The 19,287-nt window shown below is 51.5% G+C and overlaps 1 protein-coding gene across 1 annotated transcript in view; it reads right to left on the bottom strand.

Annotated features, from left to right (window-relative positions):
• Positions 1 to 4,641, bottom strand: part of TFAP2A (transcription factor AP-2 alpha) — a 33,012-nt gene extending 28,371 nt beyond the window's left edge. Inside the window, exon 1 of the mRNA XM_078688075.1 lies at positions 4,493 to 4,641. Coding sequence (XP_078544201.1) covers positions 4,493 to 4,543 — 51 coding nt within the window. The 5' untranslated portion in view covers positions 4,544 to 4,641. The remainder of the gene's footprint in view (positions 1 to 4,492) is intronic.
• Positions 4,642 to 19,287: the final 14,646 nt, after the last annotated feature.

Below are 19,287 nucleotides of genomic sequence, written 5' to 3'. Positions count from 1 at the left end.
GCACCTTGTGGAACACATTGCACCCACATATAAAGACGGAAGACAAGGCCCATACACAATCTCACCTGAAACGCCTACCCAGAAAATATTTGAGAGCACACGCCTCGGGAGCACGGCAGCTGGAGGCAGCACACCGCTACATCTATCTACTGCACACACAATGGAGAATACATTGTCCACTACTTTCTGTCCGTAGCAAATATTTGGGGCTTACGCCTGCGATATAGGCTCACTTACGCCTACTATATAGGCACACGTGGGAGTCCAAGTGCAGATATATGTGATTAGACAATGCCTATACCTGGGAGCAAAGAAAATGCATGGAACCATATCCTGCACACACATGATCAATAACTGTATGTGCATAGGAACACACATTGCATGTACCTGTAAGCGCCAGGATGCATTAAACCTTCAAAGAGAGACCTGGGGGTACAGAAGCAAGAGGGCCCCTGGGAGGAGAGCTGGGTGCAGAGGAGCTGGGGCAGGACCGTAAAGGACACTTTTACCTCTATAAAAAGACCCGGATGTGTAGTGAAGCAGGAGTGACTACCAGGAGGCCTGTGCCACCCGGAGTGGGAGATGCCTCTAGAGTGGCCACTTGTGGACGCATAACGTCGCCCCCCGGGATAGGAGTTGGAGGTATACCATGACAGGACCCACTTCTGGGGGCACCACTGGCCTGGGAGCACCCGTTGGGCACACACGCTGCAGTAATCCCTGAACACTCCTTGTGTTACTGTATATACGGGCGAGCCCACACCTGGGATACTTGGAACCACGCAGTCGGGAACACGCAGAGCGCGCGCTGCGCATTTCTAGGAACTAGCTGCACACACAGTGAAGCCCGGCACACCTGAGAGCAAGCACCCGAGAGCACGAACACCAGGGCATTGAAGCACAAGGAAAGTGCACAATTTAAGCACACAACACACACATGCACTTTGCGCGTTCTCGCCCCGCCCGCTCATAGCGCAGTTTCACCCTGTGCCCACCGAGATGCCCCTAAGTTTTATGGATGTCTCCGAAAGTGACCATCTATCAACCCGTGGGCGTCCCACCGCGCCCGTGAACTCGTCTTGCCCCCGTCACCGCCCCCGCCACACCGCTCTCCACTGGACTTCGGACCCCTCGCGTGACCCTTGCCCCGGCCCGTCCCGTGGACTTTGGACTCCAGCATCTCGACTTTGAGCTCCCTCCCGTGGACTTGGGACTTCCTCACGCCCCCTCCTGCGTACTTGGGGCTCCCCCGTGGACTTGAAGCTCCCACCCATGGACTCTGCCCCCCGTGGACTTGCGCTCCCTCCAGTGGACTCTGCCCACAACCGTGGCATTGGGCTCCCTCCCGTGGATTTTGGGCTCCCTCACGTGGATTCTACCTCCTCCCATGGACTTGGGGCTCCCTCGTGGACTCTTCGCCCCTACCGTGGCCTCCAGCCCCCCAAACCGTGGTACGTCGGCGGAACCCCCCCACCCCACACCCCCCGTACAGCCTGGGTGCCGCCTGTACGGCACAGGCGGCACGAGAGAGACCCACGACGCAAACAAAGGACGCGCGCCTCAGAGAGGACAATAAATGGAAACACACCACAGCCGGCTGTAGTGTGGGTATCTCTAAGCTCGCTCGCGACCGAAACAAACGCGAAGGCAGCGAAGGTCAGGACGTGAATATTATGCACAATAAAAATACACTTCCTGGACGCTGCACGAGCCACCTCAGAGGACCGGCGTATGCCTCAAATCTCACACATCTGTACAAGCTACCATATAAACATCACAAAGAAGCCATCAGACACACCGTGCACGTACTTGTGATTTTAATAAAAGACTACATGGGTAACACTTGCAATCACAATGAAAGCATCAGCGTCCTCAACACACCAAATGAACCCATTAGTTAATTTAAAACAATCTTTATTAACGAGAAAAGAAACACTCGGTGTCGTTTGTATACCTAGCGCTTCGGGACATCAGAGATTTGAAGCGCTACATAAATGCCACAAGATCACACAATGTGTGCGCACCCTGCTGTGCGCTGAGATGCGAGGCTCTGACAGAGCGCTGGCCACGTGCTTCTGGTGCCCGGGCTTGTGTCACGCGAGCCACGCTCGATGTCACACACGAGAACAATGAAGGCGCCGGGCGCGTGCCTGCGGTGGACAGTGTGTGCACAGAGGGGCAGTGGCGCAGGACGGGGGCGGTACAGCTCTACAGATATAACAATGGCATTACAAGGGGTCAGTGCCGGGGCAAGGGCAGTTCAAGGCTAGCAGTCACGGGCAGAGGTTGGCAGTGGACTAGCAAAAGAGAAGACGATTAGAGAAGGGGCAGGGGCACAACAGGGCAGCAGAACAGTGATAGGGCAGGAAAGCAGTAGCTGGGCAGTTTGAGTAGTAGGGGTGGTGACAGGACTGAATATAAGTGACAAGGCAGCAGAAGAGCAGTGACAAGGCTCTGGGCAGTGACGGAACAGGAGAACAGTGACAAGGCAAGTTGCAAGGGCCGGACAGGAGAACAGTGACAGAGTGGGTAACAGGGGCAGGACAGGAGAAAGTGACAGAGCTGGTAGCACAGGCGGGACAGGAGAAAAGCGACAGAGCTGGTAGCCGGGGCAGGACAGGAGAACAGTGACAGAGCTGGTAGCAGGGGTAGGACAGGAGAGCAGTGACAGAGCTGGTAGCAGGGGCAGGACAGGAGAAAAGTGACAGAGCTGGTAGCAGGGGCAGGACAGGAGAACAGTGACAGAGTGGGTAGCAGGGGCAGGACAGGAGATCAGTGACAGAGCTGGTAGCAGGGGCAGGACAGGAGAAAAGTGACAGAGCAGGTAGCAGGGGCAGGACAGGAGAACAGTGACAGAGCGGGTAGCAGGGGCAGGGCAGGAGAACAGTGATAGAGCGGGTAGCAGGGGCAGTGCATGAGTGCAGCGCAGGCCAGGGTCAGCGGTAAGGTTGTGAGAGTGTAAGGGCAGTGACAGAACAAGAAACCAGTGGCAGGGCAGGAGAGCATTGATAGCACTGCTGGCTGTGACAGGGCAGGGTGCAGAGACTGGACAAGAGAGACGTCATAGGGCAGTGGAGTACAGAAGAGCGGCGGGTCAGTCGCTGGAGCGAGAGACCATTGACAGGGCAGCGCAGCAGGCAGTGACAGGGCAGGAGAGACACCATAGCCCACAGGGCAGTAGCGCTTCGACTGGGCAGTAGAGTAGCAGGGACGAACGAGCAGTGGCAGGGCAGGAGAGACACCATAGCCCAGGGGGCAGTAGAGTGCAGTAGCGCTTCGACTGGGCAGTAGAGTAGCAGGGACGAACGGGCAGTGACGGGGCAGCGCTCAGGCCGGGAGCTGGTTCACAAACAGTAACCCGGATGCTCCACGGAGCGCTACAAGTCCGGACAGGAGGCCCCTGCCCACGCCTCTCACCTGCTCCGGCTGCATTTTTCACATTTCACGCTGTTTGCGAAACAAAACAAACCGAAGCAAAACAAAAAGGCTCGGCCATTTTTGTTTTTATGACAGCCACTCACGTGGACGGGGAAGGCATTCTCATTCTAAAAACTAATGATGTGCTACTTCTACGCACTTTTCGTGCTGCCCTAGCTAAACGCAACCGTTTCTAGAAAAACAATTATATTGTAACGCATAAACAATGACCTGCTCGGAATAAAAAAAAATTAAAAAGAGGTGGCCATGGTCCCAAGTGTACCACAACTCTTGGTATCAAAAAGGCCGGAAGAAAAACGACAATTTACTGATTATTGCGAAAATATTCGTGATGTAGGATTGCAATCACTTAACCACTAATAACTTGCCAAAGGTTGTCATGAAATAATATCTTTTGTTTAATGAAGAATATACCATTGTTCATTACAAATGTATAGTTAATGATTTCTCGATGCCTGAGTTATTGTAAGAAAAAAAATCGAAAATTCAAAAACACACCTTGGAAATAGCTAAAAATGGAGGCACCGGGGTTTTCATGTGCAATAGTCAACTGACTCGATTGCAAACTGACAGCAGGAGGTTCCCTAAAGCCGACCTTTCTCCTGTGTGCCGGTGTCAGGCAACTCTCACATGTCATCCTCTGGAGATTGTTTACGCGCTGTGCATAACTACACAAAAATCTCCCTTTTGCCTCAGCTGCCCATTTTCTTTCTCATTGCATGTGTACATTTATATTCGATTTCCTTTTCAAAAGTTTAGAAACTCAAATGAACTAAACAAACTTTAGGTTTCTAACACGACTTGTTTGAAACAAAAATCGCAGAGTATAGTCTAAAACGCGCTCAGTGCTTTTATGCAGTAATATGAAAGCAGGCGCCTATGCGAGTCTGTGGGCGCTTTAAAAGTCTCCCAAAATAAAGAAATAAAGCAAAAAACAACGTCCATAGTAATACAAGGGTGCAGAGGCAGTGCAGAACAGGACAGCAAGTGTCCTGCAGTGAGGTGCAGGTTCTGGGGTGCATCCAGGGGGGTCCCCACCCTCTCCGGAGCTTACCTCACATTCCTCGTACTTGATGTTGTCCGTCAGCTTCCAGAGCATTTTCATGGGCTGCCGTGACAGGGCCTGGCTTCTCCCCGCCTCGCAGAAGTATAGATCCAGTGTGCTGGTGAGAGAGGCGCGGCGCCGGGGAGAGGCAGGCTGAGCGGGAGCTGCTCCTGTCTGCGCGCTGACATCTCCCTCTAATGGCCAAACTCGCCCACTCCAGCGCTTTACCAGGCAGCCGGCGCCTCATTAGCATAGCCACCCTACCAATGGCTCCCTTGGCACGGCGCGTGCGGGGGGCACAGCCCGGGGCGCTGCTGGGTCGCGCTCGGCGCGCTCTTACTACTCCGCCCGCCCGTTACGGCACTTTTCAAGGGGTGGCGTTACTATTTCGGAAGGAAGCGGTGCCCATGGAAATAGAGGCGCAGGCTGGTTTTATTGCACTGGTACCATCTGTTCTTTAATATAACACTGCATTATTACACATACCTGGCATCCGTCCATAGGAGTGCCAGTCTCTCCGCCAACCACCCTTGCCATCCACCATCTATTCATTTAGCAATCTATAGCTCCACCGACCCATCCACCCATTCATCCATCGGGGTACGCGCAGCCCACCAAATGACCCACCTGCTTGCCATGCCTACATCTATAAATCTGTTTCTGTGATAACCCACCCGTCCGGCGCCCCACTTACCCATCAACCTATTCATCCATTATTTCATCATTTTATCCATGCATCCACCCGCTAATTGATCCATCTATTTCTCAAGCTGTCAAGTAACCAATTCATCCATCCACGTATCGGTCCATCCATTTATCGAACCACCAGTCCATCCATTCAAACCTGTTCCTCTACTCATCCGTCAACTAATACAGCGGTAGACCATCGATCCATACCTTTATGCATTCATCTACCCACTCACCAAACTGTCAAGTAACACATTCATCCATCCAGTTACTTTTCTATCCATGTATCGAGCCACCAATCCATCCATTCAGCCACCTATCCCTCCAGACATCTATGGATCCATTGATCCACGTTTTTGTCCATTCACCCACCCAATCATCAATGCACCCATCCATCAGACCATCAAATAAACACTCATCCATCGACTTCTCGATCCATTCATTCATCGAATCACCAATCCACCGATCCACCCCACTCGTCCGTCGTTTCTTCCCCGTCATTTCTTCCTTTCGTCTTCGCCTCCATCAAGCAATGCACACAGCCCTCCACCATCGTCATTCGCCAGCACATTTGTTATTTTACCCATCCAGACTTTTTTCTATTTTTCTATCAACCCACCCATCTATAGTTCTAGAAAACATCGCCAACACTACTCTGGTTATCTATCTATCTATCTATCTATCTATCTATCTATCTATCTATCTATCTATCTATCTATCTATCTATCTATCTATCTATCTATCTATCTATCTATCTATCTATCTATCTATCTATCTATCTATCTATCTATCTATTCTGTCTGTCTGTCTGTCTGTCTGTCTGTCTGTCTATCTATCTATCTATCTATCTATCTATCTATCTATCTATCTATCTATCTATCTATCTATCTATTCACACACACATACACGCATATGTATCTATCAACACCACGTCTATTCGTCTTGGCACCTGTTTGCCCATCTACCCACCCATCCACGTGCTCACTGCTCAGCGGTAAACTCTGCTCTGCGCTTGCCTAATGCTGGTGTTGACTGCCAGTGAGACTGGTCCTTTTGCTAACCCCATGTCTGTGGTATTTCTTGAGGGGCGAGGGCGCTGCCTGCGGCCAGTCTTAATTTCCAGACGCTGCTCTCTTACTTTTAAAACACAGGTCTATATGTAGCAGGGCTACCTCCACCGCGCCCCTCTCACGCACGGAAATGCACCGGGTGTGTGGCTCGATGGCCACGGAAGCTGCTTCTCAAAGCCACCCTTATTTGCAAGGATGTTGTTGACAGGTTGTACTGTTTCTGTCGCCCTTTCACCCGGAAAGAGAACTCGGCAATGACATGGAGCTATTTGGCTGCACATTGAAGCTAAAATGTCTGTGAGATAAGGTGGGAAGGACACTCTGAGCACAGGGCACGCTCAGAGGCCTGGCATGACCAGGCACTGAGGCCCCACAACCTTGTGAAAGCAGTGCCAGCCAAGACGCAGCAAAGCCACCCACCACCTCTCTTCCAAATCTGGCCTGGCCATGGAGCAGGATACATGTTATTTCACAGATAAGGCGCGGACAAGAGACCTCCTTCCAGAAATAAGTGCGACATCGCGTGTTATTTGTGCGGACATGCGGAGGGCTGACGGCCGCAACCCCGAGGCACAGTGCAGGGTAAGACCCCTTGCACTGCCCAGGAGTGGCCGCCGGGCACAGAGGTCCGCAGCCCCCGGAGCGCAGGAGCTCTGTCTGGCCCCGGCCTGGCTGCACCTTCATGCTGTTGTCTTTGCCCCCCTAGGAGCGGCCTTTGAGGTGCAGGCTGGGCCCTGCTGGGGGCAGGGAGACAAAGGCTGGGGTCTGAGGCGCCCCCCTGAGCCGGCTCCAGGCCTGGGCCCTGCCGGCATTACCATGACAGGGCTCGATGAATGGCACTGTGTGTATGTGGGGGGTATTGTCTCTTACACCCTTGGACCTTCCCACACACACGAGGCGAAATCGCATTTCTGGAGGGGCCGCTGCGGCTCGTGTGTGTATGTGGGGATGGGGTTGTTCCCATACACTCTTGGGCCTGTCAGGCCGCACACGTGTTTGATAACTGTAGCCACAAAAGGTGCCATCCTTCGCTTCCGCCTGTCCCCTGACCCAGGCCTGCAGACTCTTTACCCACACCCCCTGCCTGTCCCGGGCAATGTTACCATCACGTACGGCATTTGTTCTAGCGACCTCTGCGAGCCCCGGCGTCCACCAGATGGCCGCCCTTTCCAGCCGTCATAAAGTTGTTTTAAAGTTGCATTACAGCATTTCTGCCCCTTACTCCTGCAAGAACCCGTCCTTCCGAAATAAACAGAATTTTTTATATTGGAGTACATTTAATTTATCATATTAGCCTGTTATATTATTGTTAGTTGTATTATTTTTGTTGTTATAGTCATCATTATTATTAAACGTGGTGTACAGGGCCGTATACAACCCTGTTAAAAGTAAGAGTGGATGTGACTCAACGCGACGTCAATCGTCCTTGGACGGATGAAAGGCTGAGTGCCTCTCAGCTACAGTTGCTCGCGTAGCACTGGCGAGGGGTAAGCTGGCGGAGACGTGTTTACCCTTCTCTTTGCGTGAATCTCTTATAAAGGGGCAGCGGCTCCATAGCCTGGGGTCGACTGTGTGTGTTGTAGGGTGGCGTGGGGGTGGGGGCCATCGGGGTCTTACTATCTATTAATTTATTTGTTAAGCACCGATGCTTAATGAAGTTTAACACCAAACAACTGACGCTGCAGCAGCTAGGCGACCGCTTTACGGACAACCCTGATTTGTAAAATGCAACTTTCCCTAAGCAACAGGAGTACTACCTTTTAATTGCATTGTTCATATAAACTGCATTTAAGTCCAGCTGAAGCCTCCTGCGTATTGTCACCGTGCTGGCGGCAAGTCTGTAGCTCTCAACTCCACTTGTTGCTAAAAGGAGTCCCCCTTTTAATTCCTCGGCCTTTCCAGTACTGACATAACAGGAAGCTTCGAGTTGTGCGTCAAGACTTTATCAAAGCCAGAGGTGATCTGAGAGCAGAGATTGGAAAATGCACCAATCAATGGAGCCATGATACCCTGCCAATGAACTGCGACGGGCCAGGGTACCAGTAAAGCAAGCCCCGGGAGCAACAGAGAGCGCAAGGCTCCGCCTTTTAACACCGAGAGCCAAGATAAGCGGAGAGAAGAACACATGTGGATGTTTAATGTCAAGAGCAGTCCAGATCTTTGTAAATCACGATTAGCTTTATTCTAGGTTGCTTCATAATAATAATAACCCGTGGGACGCATGCGCTTTGTAATATACCCTCTCTCTGCAAAACTGAGGATGAAGGCAAAGAGGTCTCTTTTTTTAGGGGGGGGCACCTTTTTACGCCAGGAGCAGCTCTGGTCCTTGTGAAAAAGGGCGAGTTGAAATGCGGTATCCTTATTAGCATATGGAAGTGAGAGGGCACGCGCTTCACAATGGGACATCATCTTTCGAGGAGCAGTGCATAGCTTCGCCTTTCAACATTCCTAAAAAAAAATATCACCGAAAAGCGGAGGGCAACAATTTGTTTTGCACGTGACAGCCCTGGAGGTCTTTGTAAACAACAGAGAGTTGCGCTTTGTTTTTTTTGTTTTTGTTTTTAATATATATCTTCACATGAAAACGGATGCGGTTTGCAGCCACACGGTCTCGAGTGTACAATAACAATGTACGTGCGCTCTGGTAACACAGGCGCCAGCTCTCGCTATTTTCAGGTGAACATGTTGTATCACTAAAGCTTTTCGTGGTGGCCCGCCTCCCCTGAATTCTAACTAGCCCGAAATGCAAATCAAAGGGCGGGTAGCCACAACTCTCTTTGCCTTAAATCCTTCCTTCTCTTGAGTGTTCCCAAAGGTGGTGAGTTTACAGAGGCAATGCCACCCCAAGCCAACGCCCCTCCCTCCTGAAAAACTCTGCCCAGCAGTCGGGACCCCACCCCACAGGTAGAGAGTTACACAAAACAAAAAAAATAGACTCAGTAGAAGTGACAGCTCGGTAAAGGGCGCCCTGCAATGTGTACATTGGAAGTCCCACTGTCCTATGCTACATTTTTGAGTCACCACAGGTCTGCGGTCTGCACTTATTTCCACGTGTGATGCACTTGCACGAGTTCGCTTGTGCAACACAAGTCCGCACTAGAAACCACATTTGGGAAATAAACTGTGAACTATAAATACATTATTAGGAAACAAGAACAGTAAACATATTATTAGAAATTATAAGAATGAAATAAACAACACTAAATGTAAATATCAAAACAACAAAACTGAACTTTATGAGGCGCTTGCTTGCCAGTCCTGCCGGACAACGGCGCTATCCAGAGCAGGTGTTACCGTTACCCACAGTTGCCCCCAGGGGCATATTTCTGCTGTCCGAGGTGGTGGGCCCTATTGGTCCGCTGGGGTGACCAGGGACTGGGGCTGACTGCCTCTGGGAGGCCCGTCATGAGGCCCGGGGCAGCCGGGCAGGGAGTGACTTTCCGCCTCCTGCAGGAAGTACGAGACATAATTAGCACTTAGACGGAGTGAATGTGTACCTGCCAGTCGCCCATTTTCTCCTGGACGGACACTAGCGCTGCACCTCGATGATCTCCCCAGGCGAATCCTCCTCTTACCTCATCAGGAACTTCTCACCTGCAGCAGGGCCGCGCATGCGCAGTGCGAGCTCTGGTTAAGTGAGTGCACTGCCCGACAGGCTTGGAGCGCTTAGAGTGCATGCAGCACTTGGGAACCTGCAAACATTCTGCCTTATCATTTCCCTTCTCCGGCCCTTTCATTCCCTCCCTTCTTTGCTCTCTTCCACTTTTCCTTCCTCCCACCCTGCCTTCCATACCCGTTTCCTCCTTTCATCTCCTCGACCATTTCTCCCTTCATTTCGTCCTTGCACTCTTCCTGAAGGTTCATTCCTTGTCCAATCCCTTACTTTCATTTTTCGCTTCTATTTTCGTCCCGCTGGCCGGCTCGCGCTGCCACTCCATTCATCCTTACTTTTCTTCGTCTTACTTTTCTCCACCCACAATGCCCAACCCCCACGGTGCGGGGGGGGGGGGGGGGGGGGGGGGGGCATCACCCTCCAGGTGGTCCCGTCAGCACCGCACTTCTGCGGGGGGGCTCTAGATTGAGCCCGGAGGGGGCCCCTTCACGTACCCTGCAGGGGGGGGCCCTCAAGGTTCGTTACGCCACTGGTTCGTTCCTTCTTTCTTTCTTCAAAATTCTCTCCTTTTAGTTCTCACGTTGCTTTCTAGTGTGCGCGTTGGTGTGTCTACAAAGCGGTGGGGGGGGGGGGGGGCCGAGAGATAAACTAAGCAGGCGTAGTTTACGACCCTTATTGATACACACTCTTGCAGGACTCAGACAGGTGTTTTTTCCACGGGTCTTTTCACAATCTCCGTGTGCCATGCCGCTGTTTCTATTTTCAATGTGTTTTTTCCACGTCTCTTTACCTCAAAGAAAACAATGACTAAACGGTACCAAGGAAAAGACAAGCAAGATCCCTTGAACCCGGAGTCCATGGGGGGCTTGGGGGGGGGCAGCCGACCCCAGGGAGGTCCCCCCCCCCCCCCCCGGGCTGTTTGGGAGGGGCGGGTGGGGGCCATCTTGAAGCAGGCCAATTTTTTGGGCTTGTTTTGGGCTTCATTTATTTGCGGAGGAGCCCAGCCTATAAGGGGCTTGGGCTCCTCCCCCCGGCCACCATTTTAGGCTTAGGTGACCTGGTGGCCGGGTGTTAGCACAGGGAAAATTTGTTTCTGTGAGGTTTCTTCTTCAGCTTAGCTTTGTAATGGCGGGCGAGGATTATCGTGTACTTGAGGCGATCCGCCTCCTTAGCGAGGCGGGCCGCCTGGATTTGGTCATCGGGGAGCGGCAGGTCGAGCAGCAGCGGCCTCCGCGACGTGCGTCAGCGGGAGTCTCGGCCGTGGTGGCAGCGTGTTTGTCCCCGAAGCGGCGCCGCAACGAGGCGGTAAGTGAGAGGGGCCGCTCGCGTTCCCGCAGAGCGGCCCCGGCGGTCAAGGCGCAGCGGGGGAGGGGCTCGAGTATCTCTGAGCCCGCTGGTACTGGTGGTCTTTCGGCAATTGAGACGGTGGTTGGGGGATTTATGCAGGCGGCGCCGGTTGACATACCGGTGTCCGCCTTTAGGGAGCGTGCTGCTTCTGCTCCATCGCAGCAAGGTCGCCGGGCCTCAGGGCAGCGTGGTGGTACACGGCGCTCTGCCTCGACCTCTGCAGTGGCGGTTGGTGACGCCGCTGTGGGGGGAGGGGCAGAGGCCACCTTGGTGCGAGGGCCTCTTCCCATTCTATCGTCACAGAGCTGGTTTGGTGAGCAGGGGCATAGTGAAGTGGTTCCTGGGCAGGCTGGTTTTTCTCAGGAGGTTTCGCAAGCTCAGGGGTCGTCAAGGGGAGGGTTTATATTAACTCCTCCTCGGCCCCATAGAGTATCTTTTTCAGCTGCCGGGGAGGCAGTTTCTTCTTTAGAGGGAGTTGGTGTGGTTGGTTTACCCGGGGTACCTTATAGCCCCTTATTGTTTCCCCCCCCTTTATCTGTGGGGAGGGAGGTTGTTTCAGTGTGCAGTGGTTCAGTAGGAGAGGGAGAGTGGGCGCAGACTGGGGGGCAGGATATTTCCCCCTTTTTGCAAACAGGTCTAGGTGGTGACGCATTTGTTTTTCCTCAGGTTCCTTGTTATTCTGTGGCAGACAAGGGGTTGGTGGGTCCTGCTTCAGGGTTGGGGTCCGTAGGTGGGGCTCCCCCGGGGGTTAGGGTTCGGTCTTGGGGGGGTTTGGATATTTTTCCCTCTTGGGCGGAAGGGCTGAGGGATGCCGCGCAGTTTGGCTCTGGTGAGTCGCAGGGTGCTGAGGTTCCTAGGTCTGGCGTTGTGCAGTTCCCAGGTGTACAGGTTGGTGGTCAGAATAGGGCGTCAGGTTTTTTGGTAGGGGCACACCAGGAGGGCGTGGATATGGGTTCTCAGGTTCAGGGTCCGGCGTCGGCTTTGGTTCAGTCTATGTTAGAAGGCAGCAGTGATGAGGAGGTTTGTTCCCCTTCTCCCCCTCCGCTTCGTTTGAGCGCGGTCCTTAAGAATAAGCGGCCTGTTTCAATTGATGTTCAGGGAGGAGGACAGGTTTTTGACAGGGCGGCGGGGGACGTGTGCCCAGCTGCTGGTTATTTAGGTGGTTTTACTCCTGGCACATCAGTCCGGCCTTTTTCTTTTCAGGATAGGGAGCGTGCTGGAGCAGCGGACTTGGTAGGGCGGAAGGCAGCCCATTTGCGCCAAGGTGAAAAGAGGGTGGAGCCTTGCGCGGCACGTCCCGTCACAACGAGGGATCCCGTCGTGGTCACTACAAGCAGGTTAAGCGCGACCTCAGTGGCCCCAACGAGGGATGTCAGCGCAGCCGGTTTAAGTAGGTCAAGTGCGATCTCCCTGGCTCCACCGAGGGATTACAGCGCAGTTTCCAAGAGTAGGTCCTGCGCGACTGCTTTTGCTCCACAAGGTCTTCACAATCTGTTGCCAGTGAAAGGTGTTGTGAGTGGTAATAATGGTGGAGCATACAGGCGAGTACAGTCTGCCTCCCCGCCTCGCTCTCATGTCAGGGTTGGTAAGGCCCGTGATCGTTCACAGACCCTTGAGAGGGTCCGGAAGGACGTGGTGTTGCCAGTTGGAGGACTCATTAATTCTTGACTATGATGAGGATAGCCCTGAGGAGGGCGAAGTGCGGGATACTGTGTCTAAGGGGGGGCAGTCTCATGTGTCTTTTAGTTCTTTACAGGCACCGGTGGTGCGTGCTAGAGCAGAGTTGTCCAGACCGCGAGCGCTCGGCCCCTCAGTGAGGGCTCCTCGGACGGCGGATGACGTTTCACCTGTGGAGTGGAGAGCGGAGCCAAGCCAGCCTCCTTTGTTACGTCCAGGTGAGAATGTGGTGCCTCAGGCTAAAATGGTGTCTGTTGGGTCTGGGGACGATTTAGTCTCCTCGGGGTCTGAGGGTAGGTTACACAAGGGTCGTTATGTTAAGGATCAGGGTGTGGGTACTGATGGGGTGGACAAGGTGGTGGCGGCTAAAGTTGACAGTGGGACTTCTACTGTCGGAGCTGACACAGGTAAGGTGGTCCATAGTAAGGAGTTGAAAATCAAGAAGTTGCCCTATATGGGTGTCACTAAGCCGTTGGGAGCTCATTTAATGTTGAGCACTAAGGAGAAAATATAGAATGGTGAGTTTGTGGAACTCTTAAAGCTGTTACATAGGGAAGTGCGTGCTAAAGAGGGTTCCAAGGAGGAGGAATACGAATTGGCTAAGCGCCCTAAAGTCCCTTTGACCATCGAAAATTGGACGGCGGCGTTTTTAATATACGCTAGTGTATACTGTGAGAAGTTCCCTGAGCGCTGCGTTTCACTGTTTAAATACATGGATGTGATTCGTAAAGCTCAAATCACAAGAAATGATTTTGCTTGGGCGCAGTATGATGAGGAGTTTAGGGCGCGTATGGCTTGGGATCCTGAGGCGAAATGGGGGGAATTAGACACTGACCTTTGGCAACACACTATGGGTGCGTCCACTAGTGGTAAAACTATTTTTACGGCCAGTGGGTTGCCATTACTTTACCGCCCCTTTCAGGCGCGACCCACCCGGGGAGGGGTGGGGACTAGTACATCAGCACAGGCTAATGTTGGGACATGCTGGGATTTCAATCGAGGGACATGCACTAGAGAGTTTTGTAAGTTCCGACATGAATGTTCGCAGTGTGGGAAGAAGAGCCACCCTCTGTCAAAATGTTGGGGACTCAGGCCTCCGGGTGGGCAACAGTGGTCACAGCAGGGTTCAACACATTCTGCCACACCACAGACACATCAGGCTCCCAGGGGAGGGAGAGGTTCATCAGGTGTTGGGCCCAAAGGCTCGTACACCGGTTAATGTGGTACATTTGTCTGAGGCGCTACTAGGTTATGGGTCTGCTGAGCTGCGAGAGTTTTTGGTGTCTGGGTTCAGGGATGGCTTTCATCTGGGTTATGTGGGGCCTCGTTTGAGGAGGTGGTCGAAGAATCTCAGGTCAGCGGATGAGCATAAGGATGTAGTTCAGGAGAAGTTGAACAAGGAGGTGTGTGAAGGCAGAATGGCAGGTCCGTTTGATGATTGGCCTTTGGAGAACTTAATTATTTCACCCATTGGAGTGGTTCCCAAAAAAGACCCGGGGCAGTTTCGGCTTATCCAACACTTGTCGTGGCCTGATGGTGGTTCTGTGAATGACTTTATTGATGACGAAGCGGCTTCTGTCTCCTATTCTTCGGTTGATGTGGCCATGTCGTTGGTGGTGGCTGCGGGCCCTTCTGCTTTAATGGCAAAATGCGATATTAAATCCGCATTTCGACTGCTTCCAGTCCATCCTGAAGATTGGCCGCTTCTGGGTATCCAATTCCTTGGGAAGTGGTACGTGGACAAAGCATTGCCAATGGGCTGCTCCATGTCATGTGCCTTGTTTGAAAAGTTCAGTACGTTCTTACAATGGTTCTTCACACAGGAATCTGGTCACACTTTGGTCACTCATTATCTGGACGATTTCTTTTTTGTGGGTGCTGCTGATTCTTTAGACTGCCAGAATGCTTTGGTTAAGTTCCAGACACTTATGGTTCATTTGGGTGTTCCTTTGGCTCCGGAGAAGACCATGGGTCCTTGCGCGACCATGTCTTTTTTGGGCATTGAAATTGACTCTCAGTCCATGCAAGCTCGTTTACCCCTTGATAAGAAACGGAACATGTTGGAGTTGGTGCAAAAAATGTTACCTAGAGAGAAAGTCATGGTGCGGGAGGTTCAGGTCTTACTGGGTCACCTTAATTTTGCTTGTCGGGTGGTCAGGGCGGGCAGGACTTTCTGTAGGCGTCTGGGCAGGGCTCTGTCTGGTAGCTACTTGCCACATCACAGGGTTCGGCTGTCGGCGGGTGTCAAGGAGGATTTGCGGATGTGGGTCACGTTTTTGCATTCATTCAATGGTGTTCCTCTACACAGAGAGGTTGATTGGATGTGGGATGTGCAGATCTTTTCTGATGCGGCTGGTAGTGAGGGTTTTGGCTTGTATTGGCAAGGAAAATGGTGTGCTCAGCAGTGGCCCGAGCCATGGAAGAATGGTGGTCGGAGCATTGCCTTTTTGGAACTGTTTCCGGTTGTTGTGGCAGTTACGTTGTGGGGCCAGGAGTTGGCTCACAAGAAGGTTCTTTTCAGGATTGACAATCTGGCTGTGGTTCAAGTTATCAATCGACAATCTGCAAAAGATGTGCAAGTTCTGAAATTGCTCAGGGTCTTTGTGTTGGGATGCCTTAGATTTGATATTTGCTTTAGGGCCCTACACATTCCTGGTGTGGACAATGACATTGCGGATGCTTTGTCTCGTTCACAGTGGGAGAGATTCCGTGGGCTAGCTTTGGAGGCAGACGTGACACCGACTCCCATGCCGGAACATCTGTGGACGGTAGGCAACACAGGGTCTTTCAACTGGTGGTAGGGTCTTTGGCGCCTTCTACAAGATCAGCTTACGAGTTGGCGTGGAAAGACTTTTTGGATTCTGGAGCTGTCAGGAGAGAATTGCAGTGGCAAAGATCAGAGGATGTGGTTCAGTTTATTTTGTGTCTCATGGATAAGGGTTTAACCAGAGTTACAATTGCTGGTAAGTTGGCGGGGGTTTCCTTTATGGGGAAGTTACTGTGGGGTTATTCACCGTCGGCGGGGGAATTGGGTAGGAGAATGTTGGAAGGGTGGGCTCGGGAGCGGGGTTGTGTTCGGGCGGTGAGGTCCCCTTTGTCTTGGCAGCGGTTGGCAAGTGTGGTGTCTATTTTGCCGGATGTTTGCAGGGATAAATCTGAAGTGTGCCTGTTTTCCACTTTGATGGTTTGGATGTTTTTCGGCGCCTTTCGGGTGTCTGAGTTGTTGGGTAATCGGTTTAACAAGGGAGTTTTGTGGGGTGAGGTTCGTTTGTCTGGTAGAGGTGTTCATATTTGGCTTTCACATTCGAAGACTGATCAGAAGCAACAGGGCAAAGGTATTTGGTTGGAAGCTGTTTCTTCTTGGGAGACTTGCCCTTTGCGCTGGGCGCAGCGTTGGTGGGAGATTTCGGGCGGGGTTGTGGAACATAGGGTTTTTCAACACTTGGATGGTTCTGTGGTCACTACATATCAACTGCGCATGGTGTTGCGGAAAGCGCTGCGTCTGCTTGGGCTTGATGAGTCCTGTTATGGCACACATTCTTTTCGAATTGGAGCTGCGACAGAGGCTTTTCATAGGGGTTGGTCGAGGGAGGACATTATGCATTTGGGGCGCTGGACTTCCAACTGCTTTCAGCGCTATGTCCGACGTGAGGTTGGGGATGCGCTAGCGCCTGCTTCCGTTTTGCCTTTCTGATACTTCTTTTTCTTACAGGTTCTGTGGCTGGTCCTCGTTCTCCTTACCTGACGATATGGATTGTGGGACACTCCTTCGTTAAAAGGGCTCAACTTCAAGCTCGTTTGAGTTACTTTGGTGCTATGCTTGGCTTTAATGAACGTTTATTTCAGGTTGTTTGGAAGGGTAGGGGGGGTATGTTGTGGAAGGATCTTATTCCAGCTCTTAACTCGTGGATAGTGGGGGGGGTTTGTCCAGATATTTTGGTTTTACATCTGGGAGAGAATGACCTATGTTCGGTTAAGGGTGTTGTTCTTCTTAGGACCATGAAGAAGGATCTTTCTTTGTTACACCAACATTGGGCTGGATGTCACGTCCTGTGGACAGAACTGATGCCGAGAAGGTGTTGGCGCAATGCGGTTAAACCTAAAGCAATTGACAAGTCTCGCAAAAAAGTTAATCTTGAGGTGTCTCGTTTTTGTCGAGACTTAGGGTTTGGTCGGATTGTTCATAGTGACATCCGTTATGATGCTGTAGATTTTTTCCACAGTGACGGGGTCCATTTGTCCCGGATGGGAATGGATTTGTATCTTTTGGAACTGCGGGAGGTGTTGTCCCGCTGTTTGAAGGTCCAACGTGTCTTGGGTTAGTGTGGTTTACTTCCCCTCTTTCTCCCAGGTTTTCGGAGCTGTTTGGGGGGGCAGAAAGGTGGGTTTTCGTTGTTCCTCACCCACTGCTTTCTGGGTGGCGGATTAATTTGATTTGACACTTTTGGGCATGAGGGGAGTTGATATTTTGGAAATTGGATTTTGTCAGGGGAAGTTGTGCAGGTGGATTTCGGGTTTGGAGGCATAGGCTGGGGGATCTGGTCGGGCTTTGGCTGTAAGTGGGGTTTGGAGATTTGGTTTTGAGATTTGGTTTTGGGGCCTGTTGAAGTTATAATGTTGTAATGGGGGCTGTTTATGGTTTTAATATGTGATGGGGTATGTACGGGTGGGGGCGGGTTTGACGGAGGGTGAGGGGCGGGGGTGGGAGTTTTGGGGGTTGGAGAAACAATACAATCAATTTGAAAAGGTTTAGATTGTTAGGCTTTTGCCGAGGTAACGTTTGTAAATGTGCACCTGTTTCATTAAAGCGGCCTTTTTCACACTCTACTTGGTCTAGTGGTCTGCTCACTCCCCCCCACCCCTCCCTCCCAAGGGGGGCTTGGGGGGGGGCAGCCGACCCCAGGGAGGTCCCCCCCCCCCGGGCTGTTTGGGAGGGGCGGGTGGGGGCCATCTTGAAGCAGGCCAATTTTTTGGGCTTGTTTTGGGCTTCATTTAGTTGCGGAGGAGCCCAGCCTATAAGGGGCTTGGGCTCCTCCCCCTGGCCACCATTTTAGGCTTAGGTGACCTGGTGGCCGGGTGTTAGCACAGGGAAAATTTGTCCCTCCCTCCCTCCCTCTTGGTTTTCACCCCCCTCTTTTTCCATTAGGGGTTTTTTCTGGGTTTTTTGTTAGTTTATTCTGGTAGTCTGTGGGGCAGCTGTTTTGTTATAGGTGGACATAGGGTTCTTTGATTTGTTATTGTTATTCATTGTCGCTTGGAACAGGTGCGGTGCGGATTAATTTGATTTGACACTTTTGGGCATGAGGGGAGTTGATATTTTGGAAATTGGATTTTGTCAGGGGAAGTTGTGCAGGTGGATTTCGGGTTTGGAGGCATAGGCTGGGGGATCTGGTCGGGCTTTGGCTGTAAGTGGGGTTTGGAGATTTGGTTTTGAGATTTGGTTTTGGGGCCTGTTGAAGTTATAATGTTGTAATGGGGCTGTTTATGGTTTTAATATGTGATGGGGTATGTACGGGTGGGGGCGGGTTTGACGGAGGGTGAGGGGCGGGGGTGGGAGTTTTGGGGGTTGGAGAAACAATACAATCAATTTGAAAAGGTTTAGATTGTTAGGCTTTTGCCGAGGTAACGTTTGTAAATGTGCACCTGTTTCATTAAAGCGGCCTTTTTCACACTCTACTTGGTCTAGTGGTCTGCTCACTCCCCCCCACCCCTCCCTCCCAAATATTGGTTGTTCCAAGTCGAAAACCAGGTGAACGACGTCACGCAACCCCTTGTCCACTGTCCAGCTACGGGACAGCATTTTTAATTTTGCAGGAAGAGTAAGTATCAGAGGTACTCAGGCAAGGGTGAAACACGAAGAAAAAGAAAGAAAGAAAGAAAGAAAGAAAGAAAGAAAGAAAGATAAATATATGGGAAATAGAGTGAGGAGAAAACAAAAAGTATTAGAGCTGTGAGATGAAGGTTGTATAGCTAGATGAAGCAGCCTTCAAAGAAAGTTTTATTTATAGAACATTTGAGCAGTTTTCAGAAAAACATCAAACATTCTAATTGTAAAACTAATGAAGACACCCCATTAAAAAAGATCGATTGACTGTACTGAAAGTGCCCCCCATCCTATGTCCGCTTTTGGGTGATGCATTAAGTACTCAGGACAATGTGTTTTTGTGGTGCGCATGTGTAAAAGTAGAAAATGCACTTACATAGTGTGCATACGAATACTCTACATGTCCCACCTTGCTACTGCCGCCTAACATAAGCGCGCAGCTTAGGCCCAAGATTACCCCAAGCAGTGCTATCAAACATCCTTACTGATGGGCTAATGGGGTCAACAAACTCCAATGGTGACTAAATAAAGCCACTACAGACACAGAACCGGCACAAGGAGGGCTTAGATCCAACATTAAAAATAG

This window comes from Lissotriton helveticus, chromosome 4_1 (genome assembly GCF_964261635.1).
Source record: "Lissotriton helveticus chromosome 4_1, aLisHel1.1, whole genome shotgun sequence".
NCBI lineage: Eukaryota > Metazoa > Chordata > Amphibia > Caudata > Salamandridae > Lissotriton > Lissotriton helveticus.
This window is presented reverse-complemented; position numbering and strand designations above follow the sequence as displayed.